This window comes from Lepidochelys kempii, chromosome 27, assembly GCF_965140265.1.
Source record: "Lepidochelys kempii isolate rLepKem1 chromosome 27, rLepKem1.hap2, whole genome shotgun sequence".
Taxonomy (NCBI): domain Eukaryota; kingdom Metazoa; phylum Chordata; order Testudines; family Cheloniidae; genus Lepidochelys; species Lepidochelys kempii.
Window position 1 is genome coordinate 19,575,235 of NC_133282.1, and position 22,107 is coordinate 19,597,341.

Here is a 22,107-nt window from a genome sequence, read left to right on the forward strand (position 1 = left end):
GTTACTTTGGGGAAAGATTTTATCAAATTAATTGGAGATCTGACCTTTCAGTTCCACAAACAGAATAAATAACTGCTTTCATTTGTCAACACATTCACACCGTTCTGACATTCTGTACTGCCACATAAGAGCAATACAAAACTTACACAGAAATCACGCTATACCATCGTCCTCCACAGTTACTTTGCTGATTGATTTAATGGATTTTGAACAGAGTCTTTAATGATAAGGCAGACATTAAAAAAAGAGAATGTCTGTACAAATGCAATGTCATTAACTTGTACTAACTCCTAGAATCCCCATTTCTACCGTGAAGATTCACGTGTTTGGATAAGGGCTTGTGCCATCCTCAACCTCGCATTACCTTTTGTTTGAACCTGCAGTGAAGTCATAATCCTAGCTTTGTGAAATCACAACATGTTGCTATGGAAATTATGAAATCCCCATTTAAAGGGAAAGTATCTTCAGTCCCTCCGCCCCCCCACAAATTTCTGATCAGCACTATCCACCAGTCCAGGTGTACATACGGCACAGATTTTACATTTTAAGTCTCTTCCCAGAGAGACAAGGTGGGTGAGGTAGTATCTTTTACTGGACCAACTTCTGTTGGTAAGAGAGACAAGCTTTTGAGGTACACAGAGTCTGGCAAAGGGCTCTGGGTATCACAGCCAAATACAAGATCAAACAGCACATATTCTAACTACTTATGCTAAAGTACAGGACCATTCAAGGTGAAGTGGCCTGTTAGCACCCTGCAGTCAAAGGATAAAAAGAAAGGGGAGTTAGTGGGTTGCAGATTGTTGAAATAAGCCATATTTCATTTAATAAAGACACTGGATTTATTGCTTATTTCAACGATCTGTAACCCCTAACCCCCCTCCTTTTTGTTCTATGACTACAGGGGTGTTAATGGGTCACTTCCCCTAGAGTATATGCTATGGGACCATTCATTCTGTCTGATCTTGTATTTAGCTGTGACACTCTGAAGGCTTGTCTTCATGTAAAGTGCTACAGTAGCGCAGCTGCTAGCCCTTTAAGCCATGTCTACACTAGCGAGCTTACAGTGGCCCAGCTGTTCTGATGCAGCTGCACCACTGTAAGATCACTCATTTAGCCATTCTGTAAAACCACCACCACAAGCCACGGTAGCTATGTCAGTCCATCGACATAGTGCTGTCTAAGTGGTGCATTGCTCAAGGCATGGATTTCACACCCATGAGCAACGTCATTACACCAACATAGGTCTGTAGCGCAGACCTGGCCTGAGTACCTTTCCAGACCTGAAGAAGAGCTCTGTGTAGCTCAAAAGCTTGTCTCTCTCGCTAACAGACGTTGGTCCAAGATATTACCTCACTCATCTTGTCTCTGTAATATCCTGGAACTTACACGGCTACAACAACTAGGCTCTTACCAGCCTGCCAAAACATGATTCTCCTCTCCCACACACCAAAGGGAAGACGTATGTTCTTTTGCAACAGGCCCTAGAGGCCAGCAAAACATAGGAAATTAGAGTGTAGAGTGGATTTATACCAAAATGTTGCTCTATCCTGTGGAGTCCTTGCTACTGTTGTGGGACACTGTTCATACACCTTCTACACACCTGATGATCTGATAAGATAACCAAGCGGAGTGCCCCAAGGGTTGGTCCTGTGGCCGGTTTTGTTCAATATCTTCTTTACCGATCTGGAGGATGGCGTGGATTGCACCCTTAGCAAGTTTGCAGATGACACTAAACTGGGAGGAGTGGTAGATACAGTGGAAGGTAGGGGCAGGATACAGAGGGACCTAGACAAATTAGAGGATTAGGCCTTAAGTAATCTGATGAGGTTCAACAAGGACAAGTGCAGAGTCCTGCACTTAGGACAGAAGAATCCCATGCACCGCTACAGACTAGGGACTGAACAGCTAGGCAGCAGTTCCGCAGAAAAGGACCTAGGGGTTACAGTGGATGAGAAGCTGGATACGAGTCAACAGTGTGCCCTTGTTGCCAAGAAGGCTAATGGCATTTTGGGCTGTATAAGTAGGAGCATTGCCAGCAGATCGAGGGATGTGATAATTCCCCTCTATTTGGCATTGGGTAAGGCCTCATCTGGAATACTGTGTCCAGTTTTGGGCCCCACGCTACAAGAAGGATGTGGAAAAACTGGAAAGAGTCCAGGAAAGGGCAACAAAAATGATTAGGGGGCTGGAGCACATGATTTATGAGAAGAGGCTGAAGGAACTGGGATTATTTAGTCTGCAGAAGAGAAGAATGAGGGGGGATTTGATAGCTGCTTTCAACTACCTGAAAGGGGGTTCCAAAGAGGATTGCTCTAGACTGTTCTCAGTGGTACCAGATGACAGAATGAGGAGTAATAGTCTCAAATTGCAGTGGGGGAGGTTTAGGTTGGATATTAGGAAGAACTTTTTCACTAGGAGGGTGGTGAAGCACTGGAATGGGTTACCTAGGGAGGTGGTGAAATCTCCTTCCTTGGAGGTTTTTAAGGTCAGGCTTCGCAAAGCCCTGGCTGGGATGATTTTGTTAGGGATTGGTCCTGCTTTGAGCAGGCTGTTGGACTAGATGACCTCCTGAGGTCCCTTCCAACCCTAAAATTCTATGATTCTATAATAAGACAGAAAATATCATAGTATCACAATAGAAATCTATGGTATGTCCACAGCTTGAATACTGCCCCATCTCAAAAAAGATATATTAATATTGGAAAAAGAACAGAGAAGGGCAAAAAAACTTACAGGTATGGAACAGCTTCCGTATTAGAAGAGATTAAAAAGACTTAGACTGTTCATCTTAGAAAAGAGACAACTAAGATGTGATGTTAAAGGTGTATAAAATTATGAATGGTGTGAAGGAAAAGTGTTATTTACTCCCTTCACATAACAAAAGAACCAGGGGGCACCCTATGAAATTAATAGGCAGCAGTTTTAAAAACCAGCATACGTAAGTATTTCACATACCGCACAGTCAAGCCATGGAACAAACTGCTATGGGATGATGTGAAGGCCAAAAATGTAAGTAGGTTAAAAAAAAGAATTAGATAAATTTGTGGAGGATAGGTCCATCAATGGCTATTAGCTAAGATGGGCAGGAACACAACCCCATTTTCTGGGTGTTCCAAAGCCTCCGATGGCTAGAAGCTAGGACTGGACAACAGCAGATGGGGCACTGGAAATTGCCCTGTTCTGTTCATTCCCTCTGGAGCATCTGCCACTGGCCACTGTTGGAACACAGGATAGTTGGCTAGAATGACCATTGGTCTGATACAGTATGGCCATTCTTATGTTCTTATGGACCAAGGCAGAGCTTATTGTGTGTTTAGGATAAAGGTGGAGGTCCTAGTTTTATTTTTATTTGTATTACGTTAGCGCCTACAGACCCACCTTTTGCTATAAAGGGACAGTCCACTCCCCCAAAATCTTAAGTCTAAACAGACAAGACAAAGTTTGAGATGGGAAGCCAAGGCACAGAACAATGTAGTGACTTGCCCAAGGTCTCTCAGAAGGTCAGAAGCAGAGCAGAGAATAGAACCCACAGTTTGGATGGAGTGAATGTAAATACCTTACAATTGAGAACAGGAACAGCCCCAGGCATTTTGCCAGCCAGGGTGGAGAATGTTGTTGGCATCCTAACCCACCTCCAAGCAGCTGAGAGAATTTAAAAAAAAAAAAAAAAAGCAAAAAGCCATCTCCTGGGCAAACAACACATTTTCTTGAATATTTGCTCCCATTTCTGTGGAGTGTCTATTGTGGAGCATAGGACTGTAGAACTTGGACTGCAACTCCCAGGACAGCTACACAGGGGGAAGGCTAGTGCGGACACAGTCACATTCAGGTCAGAGCCTAGCCAGCAAGATTTCTCATCCATTTTTAGCCCACTCTTGAATTAGCTTTGACAGCTTTTATTTTAATATCCCTCAGTTCTGGGACTTCAGGGGACCACCAAAACCCTTTAGCAAACACCACAGGGCCCTACAGCTCGGAATACACACACGCAGGCTCCCCTAACTGCAACCTAGGAACCATGGATGTCCAGGGCCACGTAATCCTAACCCACAAACCTTTACTACCCACAACCTCCTAGGCCCCAACCAAGTTCTCACAAATATTCGGATACTGAGTTAGGAGTCGGGAGCCAGACTCCCTAGGTCACCAGCAACCCAGCTTCCCCCGTACCCTCGGCTCACCCAGCCCCCGCCCTCAAATCAGGCCGGTGGGAGCCGTTCGCAGCTGTGCTGGCTCGGGAAGTCACTGCCTGGGCCTCCCCCCCGCCAAAGCCGCCCCCGCACTCACGCGTTCCCCACGTGGATGCGGGGTGCCACCTCGTTGCTGTGCGCGCTGGGGAGGCTGTAGCAGCCGCTCCCGTTAGCCAGCAGGTCGTTCAGCTCCTCCACTGAGATCTGATAGTCGGACATGGCCAGATCGAGGCCAGTCCTTGCAGCCCCCACTCTTACTCCGCAGCTCCAGGCAGGGCCTTGCTTCTCTCCCCCCACGAGCGCTGGGCTGAGCCTGATAGGAGCGGCTGGGATCAGCTGGTTCTGCCAGCGACACCCAGCAGCCGGGCACAGACGGGTCACTTTGAGCACGAAAGCTGCACGCCCCGCGGGGGTGATTTTTCCTTGCCCCGCTGCTCCCCGAGTCCCGCTGCCCCCCATCCTGACGCCTCCTCCGGGGGAATCGCGCCCCACTGTCCGTCCCTCCCCTCAGCCCCCGGACAGGGCACCGCAGCCCCGGGAACCGGCAGCAGGTGTCGAGTTCGCCTCCAGCTCTGGGCCCCCGCCCGCCCCATGGAACTTTGTGTGTCGTTGTGTGGCCGGGCTGGGAGGCGCTGTGTGTCGTTGTGTGTCGGGGTTGGAAGGCGGTGTGTGTCGTTGTGTGGCCGGGCTGGGAGGCGCTGTGTGTCGTTGTGTGTCGGGGTTGGAAGGCGGTGTGTGTCGTTGTGTGGCCGGGCTGGGAGGCGCTGTGTGTCGTTGTGTGTCGGGGTTGGAAGGCGGTGTGTGTCGTTGTGTGGCCGGGCTGGGAGGCGGTGTGTGTCGTTGTGTCCCCCGGCTGGAAGGCGCTGTGTGTCGTTGTGTCCCCCGGCTGGGAGGCGCTGTGTGTCGTTGTGTGGCCGGGCTGGGAGGCGCTGTGTGTCGTTGTGTGGCCGGGCTGGGAGGCGCTGTGTGTCGTTGTGTGTCGGGGTTGGAAGGCGCTGTGTGTCGTTGTGTCCCCCGGCTGGAAGGCGCTGTGTGTCGTTGTGTGTCGGGGTTGGAAGGCGCTGTGTGTCGTTGTGTCCCCCGGCTGGAAGGCGCTGTGTGTCGTTGTGTCCCCCGGCTGGGAGGCGCTGTGTGTCGTTGTGTGGCCGGGCTGGGAGGCGCTGTGTGTCGTTGTGTGGCCGGGCTGGGAGGCGCTGTGTGTCGTTGCCTCCCCCGGCTGGGAGGCGCTGTGTGTCCTGCGCCCTGCGCCGGGATCGCTCCCGGGCCGCTCTGCGCCGGCCGGGCCGGGCCGGGCCGGGGGCGGGCGGTAATTGGGCGTGTTTTGCTTTCTCCGGGACTTTCACAGCATGGCCCGGGGAGGAGGCGGTGGGACGGGACTGCAGGGCGGAGCTGGGCACCGGGCGCCTCTCCCTGGCAGTGCGGGGCGCGGAGGCAGCTGCGCAAGGCCCGGCCTTGGCGCCGATCGAGGCGATGGCCACGCTGAAGCTGCTGATGGTTGGGGACAGCGCGGTGGGGAAGTCCAGGTGCGGAACGCGCTCCGGGAGCGGCGGGGCCGGTTTCGGGGGTGGGGGTCCTGGGAGGCCGCTGGGCCTGTGCGGCCCGCTCACCCGTCTCTGCTTTTCCCGCAGTCTCTTGCTGAGATTCACCGATGACACGTTTGAGCCGCACTTGAACCCCACGATAGGTGAGTGCTGCGAGCTCCCCTGGCCGGGCTCCGGGGGATCTCTGAGCTCTCGTGCGCGAGCTCCAGGCCGCCCCAGGGGAGTCCCCCAAACCTGCAGCGTTACAGGGGGTAGGAGGTTGAAATGGGGCAGGTGTAAGGAGCCAGGGCCAGCGATGACACCGGCTGTAGGGATCCGGATTTGGGAGAGGGAGGAGGAGGAGCGCGGCAGAGGCCTCCTAAAGAGGATCGCGAGGCTTTCATAACTGGCTGTTATGACCACGCGCAGCCTGTGTTTGTTCATGCATTTTCTCCGTGTGAGAGGCTGTGTACACCCTGTGCGGTGAAGGGACTGCACCTCTGCCGTGTCGCGAGGTACCAAGTGTTGGCGAACTTCATAGCAACTAAACTAAACGCAGAGAAGCAGCCGCGCTAGTCCGTCGCAAAAAGAAAAGGAGTGCTAGCTGCACCGTAGAGACGAACCAATTTAGGTAGTCTCGAATAAGGTGCCACTAGCACTCCTTTTCTTTACACGCAGAGAGTAGCAAAGCCTCTCGCTGTGTTTGTCCTGACCTTGCTTCCCTCTCTTTTGCATACCAGGTGTTGATTTTAAAGTTAAGAGAATGATGGTTGATGGCAATCCAGTGCAACTTGCAATATGGGTAAGTTTTGCCCAGGAGGGATAAAGACAAAAAGACTGCCCTTTTATATTACTAAAGTTTGCTGTACTTTAAAACAGTGTTTAGTAGTGAATGGGTATGCGGCATACACAGTATCTTGAGTATTTAAGTACCATGGTTCTGCTACTGTAAAATTGTGTGAAGTGGGCTAGGCTCCTTTTTTGAAAAGCTTGTCACATTTCATCACTTTCATCCCGAGGTTTATTTCCACTGCAGCATAAATTCCAAGGGCTCACTCCTGCCATTACATATGCAGCTGGGATTCACTTCAGGTGAACAGATAGCAAGTGATAAGGGGTGGGTGGGTGGGTGTGTGTGGAGGGGGTAATAGGTGCCTAAATAAGACACAGCTTCAAATATCAGGTCTGTCCCTAAAAAATCGGGACATCTGGTCAGCTTAGCTTCACTAGTTCTTCTGGACTGCTCTGCTGTGCATTAATGGACTTGACAAGACACAGCCATGCATGAAAGGGGAGGATTGAGCCCCAGGTAGACAACCCTTGAACAGCCAAGACCTAATGGGGATGAAATGCCCAAAACAGCTACTGTATGGATTTGGCAGTATTATTTCTATTAGCTGTTTTGCATTGAACTCACGGAGCACCATGCTGAAAACAAACTCTAGACAGTTTTATTTCGACACTTGCCAGGCATTGCCCCATTCCATCAATTAATGGGAAAGGGGAATTTAGTGTTGTAATCTCTGTTTAAGGCTAAAGACCTATTTTCAGAGGGTCTGAGCCTTCGCCCACAACTGTTGGTTTCAGTGGAGGAATTCAGAACCTCTGAAAATTAGGACACCAGACTACAACTGCATGGGAAATATAATTATAATATTTTTAAAGCTTCCTCTCCACACCCACATCCACAGTACTTGGTGCTCAGTGCAACAGAATGATCATGTTCTAAAATACGCCAAATAAAAATCTATTTAAAAATGTCCCACTTAAAATTAAAAGAAAAACTTGAAACTTTCTCGCTCTCCCAAAAATATATTTATACATGATGCCTATTATTCTCCTCTCTGTTTGTTTTCCGCCCCTCTCCTCTCTCAGATCCTCAGCTTTTCTTGTTTAAGTGAGGTGAGGGAGACTGAAATTAAACTCAGGAGGAGAAGGCTCCATACACATGAGGGCACAATTGTCTGTCAGCCTCAGATCTAAAAGGTGGATTGTGGGGGGGTAGATGCTCATATGCATGAGACCTCGTATACATTATCTTGGACCAATACTATTAAGGCTTTAAAATAAAAACAAAACAAAAAATGCTATCATAGGTAACCTGCCAGTTTGCATAATTTACACACTGATTGTATATAAAGCAGGAGTAATACAATCATGGTTGTTCAAACCAGGGAGGAAATATGCTTCTTGCATTCTGAACAAGTCGCAAGCAAAGAAGCAGCTCTGCCAAGAGGGAATTCAAATGACCAAGCCTCAGTCACAAGGCTGTGTCTTGCTGTTCTGAGCTCAAAATCAAGGGCAGAGCCTGTGCAAATTGTGCTACTGAAAAAGATACCTTTGCAGCAGTATGTTAACAGCATCAGGAGAAATCACTCATTACTGACGTGAAGCTGTATTATATAAAAGAAAATCCATAAACAAGCCGCCAATCCCCAGAAAGATGTGCAGAGTCCATCTTTGTTTAATGTTTATGCCAGTTTACTGTGTACTGTGCATAGGTACTCTGATGACTGGTGCTCTGTAAAAATTAAAAATCATAGATAAGGTTGAAAATAATAAATTTGTTTTTCTGGCTGTTCTGGAATTAGTATTTGGAAAACAAATAAGATTTCAAAAGCTTGGTGGGGAAATTGGTCATCTCTAGAATATCAAACAGACTTGGAACATAGCACTTGCCCTGCATTCTGTGTACTTTACAATTTCATAAAGGCTCAGCAGGGAATGTTCTGAAATTCCCTGTGGCTGTATGTGATCTGCCTTAGCATGCCAGATGTTAAAGCAGAGCTGCTTATTTCTAAGAACATCACTTTTGTGTAGTGGCTTTAAAATCTTTCCTCTTCTTTTCCATTAGTCAGGTATCCAGGAGAAATTTTTTAAGTGTTTATTTTACTAAGATTGCATCAGACACTGCAGGATTTTCATTATTATTAAAACTGAGGATAACATTTAGAAGCCATTTCTTTTTTGTTCTTTCATATTGACAGTTGCATTGGTACAAAGGAGTGCTCTGCTGTTGTATCCTTTTGTACTTGGAGGTTTAAGGGTATAATAACAAACTGCTTAATAAAAACAGGTCAGCCCTTGTAAGTGAATACCATGCCAAACCTATGATTGAATATTTGCTTAACAAAGTAGAGAAATTACATGATGGTGTAGATGTCCAGCATGTCTAGGTATTGTAATCCTTACATATATTTAAATGGAAATTTCTGAGGCAGACTCATAGACTTTCAGGCCAGAAGGGACCATCGTGATCATCTAGTGTGACCTCATTGCAGGCCACAGAACGTCACCCACCCACTCCTATAAGGAACCCATAATCTCTGGCTGAGTTACTGAAGTCCTCAAAACATGATTTAAAGACTTCAGGTTACAGAGAAATCCACCATTTACACTAGTTCAAACCAGCAAGGACCTGTTCCTCATGCTGCAGAAGAAGGTGAACCCCTGCCCCCCCGCGAGTCTCTGCCAACCTGGCCCTGGGGGAAAATTCCTTCCTGACCCCAAATATGGTGATGAGTTAGACCCTGAGCATGTGGACAAAATCCACTAGCCAGACATCTGGGAAAGAATTCTCTGTCATAACTAAGAGAGCTTCCCAACTAGTGTCCCATCACGGGCTGTTGGAGACATTTGCTACTTGCCGTTGCAGATTGACTATATGCCATTGTAGGCAGTTGCATCACACCATCCCCTTCCTAAACTTTACAGGCTCAGTCTTGAAGCCAGTTAGATTTTTTTGCCCCCATTACTCCCCTTGGACGGCTGTTCCAGAACTTCACTTTCACTCCTCTGATGATTAGAAACCTTTGCCTAATTTCAAGCCTTAAATTTATTGATGGCCAGTTTATATCCATTTGTTCTTGTGTCAACACTGGCACTTAACTTAAATAAAAGAAATCGTGGGTAAAATTTCATATTCCTTTGCCCCTTTATAGTCCTTTCTGTGCGGGTTTGGATTTCATAATGCACTCTGGAAATGTTTGAAGTCTTTCTGGAGGGAAATATAGGGTATTGCACTAATAATTGAATTGACCTGTAAATAACTTTTAATCTAATTTCTCATCTGCTTGGAATCCTGCTAGCCTCAAAATGTTTTACACATACCGGGCCCTCTTCTTCTACTGCAGGATAAGCCAATAGAAGAATCAAACCCACTGTCTGCTCCTCCTGCCTGCAGTGTAGTGTCTTGCACTGGATGAATATTTATTCCCATTTCCTCACCTCTTCCACTTCCAACCCTGCTCATTGTATATATAGTATTATTTTGCTTGCAGTATTATTCCCTTATTTATTTTTAAATGGCCTTCCAGATCTGAGTCCCATTGGCTTTTCTCACCTCTTTACTCCGGTTCAGAGGCTGACATCCTCTTTAACTTTAAACTTCAACTATAACCTCTCTTTTTTCATGGTTTTTCTTTTCATCTCATCACTTTTCCAAATATTTGTTGCCTGTTTCCCTGACTCTACATCGCCTATGCTTTATGTATCCTAATCGCAGGATTCCAGGTCAAAGCAGTGTTAACTTTTTCTGTTTATGCCGCATATTGCAAATTACCCTTTAGTTCTAAATCTTTTTGGTTTTTCCTCTGTAGGATACAGCGGGACAGGAACGGTTTAGAACACTGACTCCCAGTTATTACCGAGGAGCTCAAGCTGTTATTTTAGGTAGGAGGAATATGATTAGCACAACTGTGAAATCATTATCACTAACTAAATTTTAATACCTCTTTACCAAAAGCAGTGGTATTCACTTAAAAGGCAAGAGGAGAAATTAACATGGTTTTAACAATATGCCTGCTCCACTAGGCTGAGTTTTGGCTCCTAACCTTTATCAGCAGGAAATGATAAGTCTTCAGAACATTTTATACTAAAAAGCTGTAGACTTTATATTACAGACAGCTCAACCATTGAGCAGATGCATTCTCAGCTTTATAGTAATTTCTGTTTGGAGTGTTTCTGGTTACAAAGCAAATTGTTTTCCAAGTCTGCTTTTCCTGAGACTTTTTATTTCCCTCTTCAGAAACAATATCAAATGTGCCTGGTGAAAAGCACAAATAACTTATGGCAGGTCCCATTCTTTGTGATCACATGAGTTGAAAAAATCTGATTCCTATTGTCAAGTGATTATGAAAGCTGAATAACCTGCTATACAGAATATACATTCCTTCTGTGGTATAGTCTGCCACTCTATTCAACTAATTAGTGATAAGTAAGCACAGTTGTGGAGTTACCAATAACCAGAAGTCTCTTTTTAAAAGAGTACTGAAAATTCCAAATGTCTGTTGCTAACCCACACATGAACACACTCTGCTGCCCCCATAAATACATAACTTTCTATTTTAAAATGTCCTGCAGTTCCACTGTCAGCTCTTGAATTCAAGGCTAGTAACAGCATAAAGCCCCAGCTGTTAGGTTGGGTTCCCCAACCTTAAATATTACAGGAACAGGTGTTTGTTTCCTATCATCACTATACTTACTCTGAGTCATCAGGGATTAGAATTGCCATTCCTACTGTCCGAGAGATCACATCTACTACTCCTACAATTATCTGAAAGTAATCTCAAATGAATAAAGACATAAGAAATGAGGGCAGCACTAATGCAGTAAAAATAGCCCAGGAATCTGCAGTTGACCATGTCCCTTTCTTTTGTTGCTAGTGTATGATGTCACGAGAAAAGACACTTTCACAAAACTAATGACCTGGCTGAACGAGCTGGAGACGTATGCTACGCGGAGCAACATTGTAAAAATGTTAGTTGGCAATAAAATTGACAAGGTCAGTTTAGAGCTGTGTCATCTTATGCTCATATACTTGGTTCTCATTCGTGGTCAGTAGGTGTTTCCTATGCACCAGGAGGCTAACAGCCCTGCATGCAGCATACCTGGTCTGTGCCGCTTTGACTGAAAAACCTGAAATGGGGCAGGCTGGAGATCTCCTTTCCTTGCTGCCTCCTCTTAGAGGCAGAAGGTTGTTTGGGAATTTTGTGCAAAATTTTGTGACATGATCTAAATCAGGTGAGCTGTTGTAAAACAAGATTAAGAATGGAGAGAGCAAATCATATTTAATGAAAAGAAACTACACTGGAACTCTTCCTGAGCATCTCTAGTGAAGTGCCATCCGAGTTACAAGACCCCACCCTCTCTCCCCTGCTGTCCCTTCCTCCTGACCCTTTGGCCAAGCGGTATGTCTTAGACTCAGCCTCTGGGTCTCCCTGTAGGTGTTACCTCTGGGTTTCAGATCTGCTGTCATTCTCCCTCCTCGTCTGACTCATAGCACTGTTAAACTGTTTAGTTTTCTTCAATGGGCCTCATTTCCCATCTTAACTACTGCAGCCTCCTCGTCGCTCGCCTCCCTAACACACACCTCACCCCCTCCAATCGGTTCAGAAGGCAGTGACTAGAATAGTCTTTCTTGCTCATCGCTCTGACGGCATCACTCTCTCTGAATGCCTCCACTGACTCGCTCTGTATCATCACACTGAGTTCAAGCTTCTTGTGCTTGCCTTCAAGGCCCTTTACAGTTCTGCTCCTTCCTCCTTGTCCACTCTTGTCATGTTATCTCCTGAAGACGCTTCCAGCCTTGTCTACCCGTTTGTCAGCCTCACACACTAACATCTCCACTCTTTCTCCTACACTGGTCTTTATGAACAACTCCTCCTTTAGTCTAACGATCCAGTCAGTGATTTAACCGCTCTGCAGGTGAAAACTTGGTGTCTGAATCTGTGTTTCCTCTGTGAGTCAAATATTTCTTTAGTCACTTTTCAACTAACTAAAACTTTTGTCAATCTCACCCTGTTCTTCAGAATCAATCAGAGGTAACAGACAAAGGTCAGTTGACTCAAAATTCTGTATCTGCCCAGTTATTACCTTCCTGATTTTTACCATCTTTTAGACCCTTTAATTTTTTCTGTAGCTATTTTGAAATGCTGTAGTGGATCCAGGGATCTTTCCACGGTTATATTGCTCTCAGTATCAGTACAACTATGATATTTTTAAACCAGTGTTACAGTGGTTGTAAAGCCTAATGGAACCATTCAGTCATTTATGATCACCATATAGACTTATGGATTTGCAGCAACAATTCGATGTGTCTGGAGGAGTTTTAGAAAATATACCCATAATGACACTTTTCCTTGGAGTTCCCAAGATCTGGCAAGTATAGCATATTTTACTTTTATTCTTTTCTTTTCTCTGCAGCCAGATCGTGAGATAAACAAAACAGAGGGACTCCAGTTTGCTAGGAAACACTCAATGCTCTTTATAGGTATGCAGTTCTTTGCCAATAAAGATATACAAATAGGATAGTTATTTTGTTGCAGCTGAGCATGAATGAACAGAATGCCGCTCTCCTCCAGGCCATTATTCTTTGTTACTCTTGGGCTATTGCAGCTACAGATGGCTGAAAGCAGTGAGTACCTTTCAGATTCACCTTTCGTTAAATTAACATGACTCCTTTACTGCCTTGGTGTCCTATGTGTGCACAGAGAACCTTATTTTCTGAGGTGCTGCATATTTACCTGATCTGGAGTTTTGGGTGCCTGAAAGTTAGGCCCATAATGTGTACCTAACAGATTGGCACCAGTCTAACCCTTATCTTGCAGACATTAATAATTTCAATTGAAAATAAGATTAGTGTCATTGACTGGGAGCCACATTTAAATCTGTGACTTAAAAGTAAGATGTGTTGTTTTGTGTTCCCAAACCCCAGAGCCTTACTCTGCTCAGACTGGAATCTTTATCCGGGGCTGATACCCAGAATTTTGACCAGTTCCTATTTTCCAACTTTGAGTTTTTTGTACAGTTATGGAGGTGAATTTATAGCCAATTGTAGAATGCAGTCTGTCTTGGGGAGATGGTATCATGGTGAAGATGAGCAAAGATGCAATGAAATGAGAACCTACAACTGGTGAAGCCTCTTGAAATGTAGGGTTGGAAGGACCTAAAGGGGTCATCTAGTCCATTGCCCCACAGTAAGGCAGAATTAACTATGAAGCAGAACAAATGAGTATAGGGAGAACTTTACATTCTAGAGCCATCTTTTTCTAAAAATATATTTGCAGGATCGATCACAACCTGAGGAGAAGTTTCAATTTAAAAATGCAAAAAGGAAGGGGAAACAATGGAGTTCCCTTTAGAGGAAATTAGACTCTTCAGGCTGCTGTGGGATGATTTGTCAGTAAACTCGAGCTCTGAGGAGGAAAAAAGTTCAGCTGCAAATAACAAAATAGCATCCCTTCCCCTCCAAAGATAATTGTTTTATAAAGCGGAAAATTCTGTGCGCAAAAAAAGGAATTATTGGTTTTACCCTCTTTCTAGAGACCAGTGCTAAAACACGGGATGGAGTACAATGTGCCTTTGAGGAAGTGGTCATAAAGATCTTACAGACTCCAGGACTTTGGGATACAGACAAACAAAAGTGTGGAGTCCAGTTGGAGACTGCAGCACACACAGAGGAAGACTTTTGTGGTGGATACTGTACACTTACTTAAATTCACAGATGCCTGTTCCATCCGACCAGCTGGACTTTCAGGCATGTTGCTAAGGGCTTCCAAAGACACAAACCAACTTCCATTCTGGACACATGTGATTTATGCTATGGGACCAACTCAGATGGGTTAGCTGCATACATTTATGAGTTCGTTTCAACGCACCTGCCTGGTTTTGAAATAATAGATTTGATGGTTACTATATTGTCAAAAATGGAATGGATATTTATTTGCATGAATCATGGTGCCTCTTGCTCCGACATTCTTTGCTCAAAAACAGTTGTTACGCTTTTGTACTCTTCTTCCCTCTTATCTTCCCCTGTGTGTAACATACAATTTGATACTGAAATTTTGAACTTGCACTAAAATAAGACTATAGTGTCAGATAGCAGCAGAGTGTTAGTCGTCAGAGGGCTAATACTAGAGCCAAGCTGTCCAACCCACAGTCTTTATTGAAAAGCTTTCAATCGCTACAGTAAGCGTGCAAGGTCCTCAGGCAGCCACGTTCCCTTGAAGTGTTGAAAAGACACTTCCCATGCTACAATCTGGGATAATCACTGATTCTGCCTCCCTGGTTCAGGTACTTTTATGTGCTGGGACTTCCTCCGAGACCTTTTCCACTGGGCTTATCCAGAACATTTCATCCAGTTCTCTCGGATCCAAAAACTCAGTTCAACTCCAGCTCATCATTCAGGTTATTTCATTAGGCATGGAACAGTTCTATGCCCACACTAGCCAGGCCTAGACGCTGGTGGTTTAGATACAGGGTGACATCACAATTGCAAATCATATCACACACTACACATTTTTCTAGCTCCTAACAGCTATACTTTTTAAATGTAATTGGTTTGGACATCATACGGATCACGTAAGGACCAGTTGCTTTGCTGATTGTGTAGGGCCCAATCACTTATGTCCTCACCTTAGCTACATTTTAAGCTTATCAGTTCAAAGTATTCCCACTTACCTCAGCTCGTCCCAAAACACTGTCTCCAGAAGTCAGCCTGTCATACCCTTGTTTTACAATTTAACCTTGCACTCAAATTGAGCTATATGTAAGTTTACTCATGACCAGCAAGATCTAGGCCTACACTATGTAGTATATGTCGCTGCTAACCATTCCCAAGTCGGCTGTAATCTAGCTGCCTATCCAAAATACTCTGGGTGAGGACAGTCATCATTTCAGTGTCATACTCTTGAAGAGGTAGCCTTTTTCCATTAACTTCTCCTTTGCAAACCCAGGAGTTTACATGCAGCTCTGTGTAGATTTATGCCTCACTGTTTCTTACATAATTTCTACCACCAGCTAGGATCAGTGACTATTAAAACTGTATTGGTTTAGGCTCTAATTCCACAAGCCACTTCTACAGTGCAGATCCCCACTGCAATTAACAGGGCTGTGTGTGGGCCCAGTGGTCTGCCTGGGTGGAGCACCTTACAGGATCAGGAATGTAGTCAAGTCTCCCTTCAAACTGTAAATGTGATCAATACAAAATCTGGTTTAAAGCTATGTGACAGCAAGTGAGGTTCTACAGGATTTTCCACTGAAAATGAGATCCTTCTGTCCATTTTCTTACAATTTCCATAGTGGTGTTCTGGTAATTAGTTGCCACTTACCTTTATTATTTCCCATTACACTGAATCATTTCTCTTCATATAAGAGTTTGAGTTATGGACGCAGCTGTGGCTCTTCTAAAAACTTTGAAATTGCTGGGCCAGATTCTGACCCCAGGTATGTTGCCTTCTATAGAATTACTGCCAGGTTTCACTAGCAACTGAGACAAGAACCTGGCTGGTGGTTTTAACAGCCAAGCTCAGCCAGCAGAAGAGATCACTGTGACAGCAATAAATAAGTTAGATGCAGCAGGTTTTGCAAGAAGGTCCTCATGATTTGGGCTGATTTACAGAGGACCACGTGCACTGTGGGAACTCTCTTTTTATGGTTCTCTTTAGCTAAGCTACAAATGAATATCCAAAGGCTTCATGCTAGTTATGGTGTTTAAATTAGTCTCAAAAGTCTCTTATCCTGCTCTTCCTAGCATGTGAGTGGAAGAGGGTGACCACTAGCGTGACACTTAGGAAAGTTAAGACAAATCAATTAAAGTAGTGAAGTCAGCATGCCTGAATTAAAACACATTCCATCCCTGTGTGGATGCTCTCATTCAGAAGTAAAGTTGCTTTAGTTCACTGTAGCTTATTTCTCCTTGTCCCATGCAGACAAGCCCTAACATTCATCCCTTGAATAACATAAAGGTCCGAAGCTTCTGTTGAATGAATAAGAAGAGAACAAAAGGGAATTTAAGGGTGAGAGTAGGTGGCGGGGGATTGGCTGGGATCAGGAGGACATCTGAATTCATGGAATCAGAAATAGAAGAGACTGAGAAGGGCATCTTAGAGTTGCAGCTATAATACTTACCATAGAATCATATCAGGGTTGGAAGGGACCTCAGGGGGTCATCTAGTCTGACCCCCTGCTCAAAGCAGGACTATTCCCCATTTTTTGCCCCAGATCCCTAAATGGCCCCCTCAAGGATTGAGCTCACAACCCTGGGTTTAGCAGGCCAATGCTGAAACCACTGAGCTATCCCTCCCCCCAACATTATACTTAAGGTTGGCTTACCTTTCAGCCCTTAAAAATTACAGGCAGTGTTCCCTATGTGCATAGCTGTTTCTGAAGCTGTTTCTGAACTCCTAGCACAAGTTCCAGAACTGCAGTGTGACCATGGGTGAGAGAGCATGTGTATGCACACAGCACGTGTACAGTCATTGCTGCGTGCAGCAGCCACTGATCATAGAAGATCATAGAATATCAGGGTTGGAAGGGACCTCAGGAGGTCATTCTAGTCCAAACCCCTGCTCAAAGCAGGACCTATCCCCAATTTTTGGCCCAGATCCCTAAATAGCCCCCTCAAGGATTGAACTCACAACCCTGGGTTTAGCAGGCCATGCTCAAACCACTGAGCTATCCCTTCTGTGCAGCTGCTTCCATTCTGTGACTGTCCTGCTGCCATGCCTAGATACTATGCTAACTGGTGCTATGTGAATACCATAGAGTCAATAACTGGAGTCTACCACCCTCTCAGTAGGAGTTTGCTACTCATCAGCTACTGGACTAAATGTAACAAACTGCCTCTCCTACCGTACAAACCAGTAATATGCCCCAGCCTCCTTGTCTGTAATACTGAACGTCATTTCAGTATTTGTATCTTCTCTCTACATCTGTCAGCATGGGCTCCAAGCTCTGTAGTAGCTATATGGACGTAAACTATTTAATGATTCCTAAAATATGCTGTTGCTTTAAAATAATGGCTGTTTAATAGCTCCCTCCTGTTGTAGTCTACTTTTGCACTTTAATTAATTGCACTGGCAAGATCCTGCTACTCCACCCCCCACATATGGGTAAGTAGTATCAATAACTAAGCAGTGTGTAGGTCTCTAGCTACGCACTCTCATTATTACTAATTAGAATTAGACCACCCACATGCAGACATTTAAGAATGTACCCTGCCATGAAAACTGCACACCTTTATGTGCATGGAATATTACTGTAATAGAAAATAGTTTAATTGGTCTTTTTAATACAGTATTTTTAGAGTTTCAAATGGACACTCATATCAAACATGACCCCATCTTAGGTTTGATAAAATTAAACTTTTAAAAAACTGAAACATCATAGAAATGTCTCCATGAATGTTATGCATTCCAGTGGAAACGGCTTAGTTAAAAAAAAAAAAGTTGTTTGCTTTTCAACTATTTTATCTTTGAACTAGTGCAAGAAAACCTAAAAATGAAATTGTCTAGAAGCCAACTATAAAGAAAAACAAAAGTCTTCAAGATGAGAGTTGCAAACAGTGCCCAAACAGCATAAACAGGAAACATCAGATAATTAAAACTGGAAGAATTTTAAAATTCAAACTGTTGTATGTAACATCTGAAGAAAATAATAATAAAAATCCCCTACTGAGTCTCACTATTAAAGACCACTGTCAAGTTAGAAATAATTATTGAATTTTAACTTTTAGTGTATAATAAAGCATTTGATGGTAATACCTATCAAGTCCATAAAAATAAATCGCACGTTTTCTTTCTTAACGTTTTCTAATATGTTGCGTGTCATGTGTATTAGTGTAATACAACAAATGTAATATAAAATTATTTATTTATAAATATAAACATTCTGCTACTTGCCAGATTTGTCCTACCTTATTTTGAAGCAGTTATGGGCCTGATTCTGTACTGTCTTGTTCCTTGTAGAGTCATTTTCATTTGTGTAAAATGGGTGTATAAAACTGCCACTGGTGTAAGTGAGTGGATAGTTCGGATATGCCTAAGTAAATGATGGTGTCAGGTGCAAAGCAGTTGGAGAATCAGCCCTTGCATGTTTTCCTGTACTGAAATCTGAGTCTGAAGAACATGCTACAAAGTCAGGGGGCACTTGATGAGCTCAATCAAACACAGACCAATGAGAAAATGTTTAAATCCTAAAGCAGCTTTTAAATATTCTTAGCAACAGCTGTAGAACCATGGCCTCTTAGAAAACCAGCCTAAAGAATAACATCTCACTTCACCTTACTGGCTGCAATGTATAAAATGTGACTATTGGAAAGATGGTGATTCAGGTCAATTCATCACAAAGTAAAAGAGAATGGTGGTTTGCTGGTGTGCCCCACCACAAATTCACATGCACAGTGTGTTACATCTCACAAAAGGGACAGCTGTTTCAGCCCTCAACAGTCGGTATGCAGAATGTAAATGTTACATAATTCAGTCCTGTTCATATCTACTGTATATCACCACAAACAGGGAGTCCAGACAGAGGCAGGGAAACTGAGACGGAGCCCTGTATGTGAGCTAGTGAAGCAAGGAGGTTGAGTGGGTAAGCTCAGACGGGTATTTTGGGGGACTCTGGAGGAAGAAGTGAGATATCAGAAGACTGGGATGCATCTGAAAATTGTCTGGAACATGGATATGGTGTTATGATGCAGCAGGCAGGAGAGCCCTTAATGTGGGATGGGTGAGTGAGCAGAAGCTGAGAAGTAGGATGGGTCCAGATCTAATGCATCCAAGGATGCTGAGGGAGTTGGCTGATGTGACTGCAGAGTCATTGGCCATTATCTTTGAAAATGTATGGCGATCGGCGGAGGTCCCGGACAATTGGAAAAAGGCAAATATAGCGTCCATGTTTTTAAAAGGAAAGAAAGAGAACCTGGAGAACTACAGACCTTTCAGCCTCACTTCAGTCCCCAGCAAAATCATGGAGCAGGTCCTCAAGGAATCCATTTTGAAGCACTTGGAGGAGAGGAAGGTGATCAGGAACAGTCAACATGGATTCACCAAGGGCAAGTCATACTTCACCAACCTGATTGCCTTCTATGATGAGATAACTGACTTTGTGGATATGGGAAAAGTGGTGGATGTGATATATCTTGACTTTAGCAAAGCTTTTGATATGGTTTCCCACAGTATTCTTGCCAGCAAGTTAAAGAAGTATGTATTGGATGACTGGACTATAAGGTGGATAGAAAGCTGGCTCGATCGTCGGGCTCAACAGGTAGTGATCAATGGCTCAATGTCTAGTTGGCAGCCAGTATCAAGCAGAGTGCCCCAGGGGTTGGTCCTGGGGCTGGTTTTGTTCAACATCTCTATTAATGATCTGAATGATGGGATGAATGGCACCCTCAGCAAATTCACAGATGACACTAAGCTAGGGAGGAGAGGTAGAAATGCTGGAGGGTAGGGATAGGGTCCAGAATGACCTAGACAAATTGGAGGATTGGGCCAAAAGAAATCTGATGAGGTTGAACAAGGACAAGTGCAGAGTTCTACATTTAGAAGGAAGCATCCCATGCACTGCTACAGGCTGGGGACCAACTAGCTAAGCAGCAGTTCTGCAGAAACAGACCTGGGGATTACAGTGGATGATAAGATGGATATGAGTCAGCAGTGTGCCCTTGTTGCCAAGAAGGCCAAAGGCATATTGGGCTGCATTAGTAGGAGCGTTGGAGCAGACTGAGGGAAGTGAGGCCACATCTAGAGTATTGCATCCAGATTTGGGCCCCCCACTACAGAAAGGATGTGGACAAATTGGAGGGAGTCCAGCAGAGGGCAATGAAAATGATTAGGGGGCTGGGGCACATGACTTATGAGGAGAGGCTGAGGGAACTGGGGTTATTTAGTCTGCAGAAGAGAAGAGTGAGGGAGGGATTTGATAGCAGCCTTCAACTACCTGAAGGGGGGTTCCAAAGAAGATGGAGCTAGGCTGTTCTCAGTGGTGGCGGATGACAGAACAAGGAGCAATGGTCTCAAATTGCAGTGCGGGAGGTCTAGGTTGGATATTAGGAAACACTATTTCACTAGGAGGGTGGTGAAGCCCTGGAATGGGTTAACTAGGGAGGGGGTGGAATCTCCATCCTTAGAGGTTTTTAAGGCCCGGCTTGACAGAGCCCTGGCTGCGATGATTTAGTTGGTGTTGGTCCTGCTTTGAGCAGAGGATTGGACTAGATGACTTCCTGAGGTCTCTTCCAACCTGAATATTCTATGATTCTATGTGGGTGCTACCTCAAGGGATGGTGTGGAGAAGTGAGAGACCTGCTGACAATGCACTGTTCTAGCTGAAGTGCTTATAGCACAGCGTAACTCCTGCTTCTCAAGGGGTTAGTGTTGGTCTTATCTCCCATATTAAGAAGCAGGGGAGCTCACCTCCAACAGCCCTGGGTATCATTCCAATATGTCATGCCATTTGTATGCACTCAGTTCTGAGGACAGACATGACTCCTGTGCAGTGCCATGATTCCATTTTTCCTCCATAAGAAAGATGGCTTTATGGGTAAAGCATAGGGCTGAAAAGAGATGTGGTGCTCTGCTGCTTCCCAACTATGGGCAAGTCACTTATCTGGTCAGTGCCACAGTTCTTATCTGTCAGGTTGGAATGGCATTTGCTTCCCTCCTAAGTGTGCAGTGAAGCCTGATTCATTAATGTCCGAAACTGATTTGTCCTTCTCTGTTACCTCCTAGCCACAGATCTTTCCAAATGCGGCTTCCTTTGTTTTAATTCCACAAGGCTCCCTTGTCTCCTGTCTGGAGTGGGGGAACCTGCTTCTCCCTGTGTTTGGACACAGACTTGAAAGCATAATATCGGTGAATATCCATAATGCCTCAGCTAGTGTTAATACAGATATTTCACAATGATATTAATCATCAATGTGGCACTAGCTTTCATAAAAGACCTTAACTGCACTTTTATAATATAGTAATATTGTATACAATCAGTTGATTCAATTACTTATCATTTGAGGTTCAGACCCGTGGAAGAGCCTATCTCCCTCACTCACTAAGTTGATGGCTTTGTTTGCCTTTTATGTACATGTACCTTTGTTGTATCTGCCTGGTTGGTCAGACAAACAAATACACATTCTGTTGTTTAGGGCACAATGAGCTGATGCATTGCTTGCCAAACACATTTTAATAACGTAATTCTCGCACATATCCATAACTTATTGTACACATCCCGTACATACAACATGCAATAATTTTAAGTATCAGTGTGATATTAGTTTTCCAATGATAGTTTACATGAGACCTTTTACATCCAGATTATGACAACAGTTTGTTAGCTGTAGTGAGTATGTCAGGCCTGACGGGAGCTGCTAACAGAGCACTGAACCACAGATGCGCATCTGTGTCATACCGTCCCGTAGTACCAAGCACTAAAGGGAGCATTTCCAATGCAGTGTTTCTCTTTTCTCCTCCTTTTTCCTCTCTGTTGTTGGGCTATTTAAATTTTGAAAGAAAGGTTTATTTAGATTTAACTTTATTTCACACCTAAATTGTCAGATCATCAGTGTATTATACTGTTGCTTGCCCTAATTATCAAAAGGAAAATCTACTGAATTAGTGCTCTTGAGG

General features: G+C 44.5%; 3 protein-coding genes across 10 annotated transcripts in view; 1 reads left to right on the top strand and 2 right to left on the bottom strand.

Annotated features, from left to right (window-relative positions):
- The window catches only part of DUSP3 (dual specificity phosphatase 3), a 22,703-nt gene extending 17,295 nt beyond the window's left edge, over window positions 1–5,408 (bottom strand). Inside the window, exon 1 of one of the 2 annotated variants that reach the window (XM_073325904.1) lies at window positions 4,288–5,403. In XM_073325904.1, coding sequence (XP_073182005.1) covers window positions 4,288–4,649 — 362 coding nt within the window. In that variant the 5' untranslated portion in view covers window positions 4,650–5,403. Of the gene's footprint in view, window positions 1–4,287 lie in introns of both variants that reach the window. The other variant, XM_073325905.1, reaches the window with a different exon arrangement.
- LOC140903927 (ras-related protein Rab-18-B-like) lies at window positions 913–20,995 on the top strand. Of its 2 annotated transcripts, XM_073325907.1 has the most exons (7): window positions 5,507–5,713; window positions 5,819–5,874; window positions 6,451–6,512; window positions 10,309–10,381; window positions 11,374–11,492; window positions 12,914–12,980; window positions 14,033–18,388. In XM_073325907.1, the coding sequence occupies exons 1-7, from the start codon at window positions 5,661–5,663 to the stop codon at window positions 14,203–14,205; spliced, it is 603 nt and encodes a 200-aa protein (XP_073182008.1). In that variant the 5' UTR covers window positions 5,507–5,660; the 3' UTR covers window positions 14,206–18,388. The 2 variants fall into 2 exon arrangements, with proteins under 2 accessions (XP_073182007.1, XP_073182008.1); XM_073325906.1 differs by lacking the exons at window positions 5,507–5,713; window positions 11,374–11,492; window positions 12,914–12,980; window positions 14,033–18,388 and adding exons at window positions 913–4,602; window positions 19,395–20,995.
- Window positions 20,996–21,619: 624 nt separating this feature from the next.
- The window catches only part of MPP3 (MAGUK p55 scaffold protein 3), a 111,553-nt gene continuing 111,065 nt past the window's right edge, over window positions 21,620–22,107 (bottom strand). For all 6 annotated transcript variants that reach the window (XM_073325893.1, XM_073325892.1, XM_073325895.1 and 3 more), the window contains one exon: window positions 21,620–21,972. In XM_073325893.1, the coding sequence (XP_073181994.1) occupies window positions 21,796–21,972 (177 nt within the window). In that variant the 3' untranslated portion in view covers window positions 21,620–21,795. The remainder of the gene's footprint in view (window positions 21,973–22,107) is intronic.

Bases quoted from the DNA above. Each gene is read 5' to 3' on its own strand.
- LOC140903927 (XM_073325906.1), top strand. From the start codon at position 6,474: ATGATGGTTGATGGCAATCCAGTGCAACTTGCAATATGG. The intron at 6,513-10,308 runs GTAAGTTTTGCC...TTTCCTCTGTAG, and splicing joins CAGTGCAACTTGCAATATGG to GATACAGCGGGACAGGAACG. The intron at 10,382-19,394 runs GTAGGAGGAATA...TGTTTTTAAAAG, and splicing joins AGCTCAAGCTGTTATTTTAG to GAAAGAAAGAGAACCTGGAG.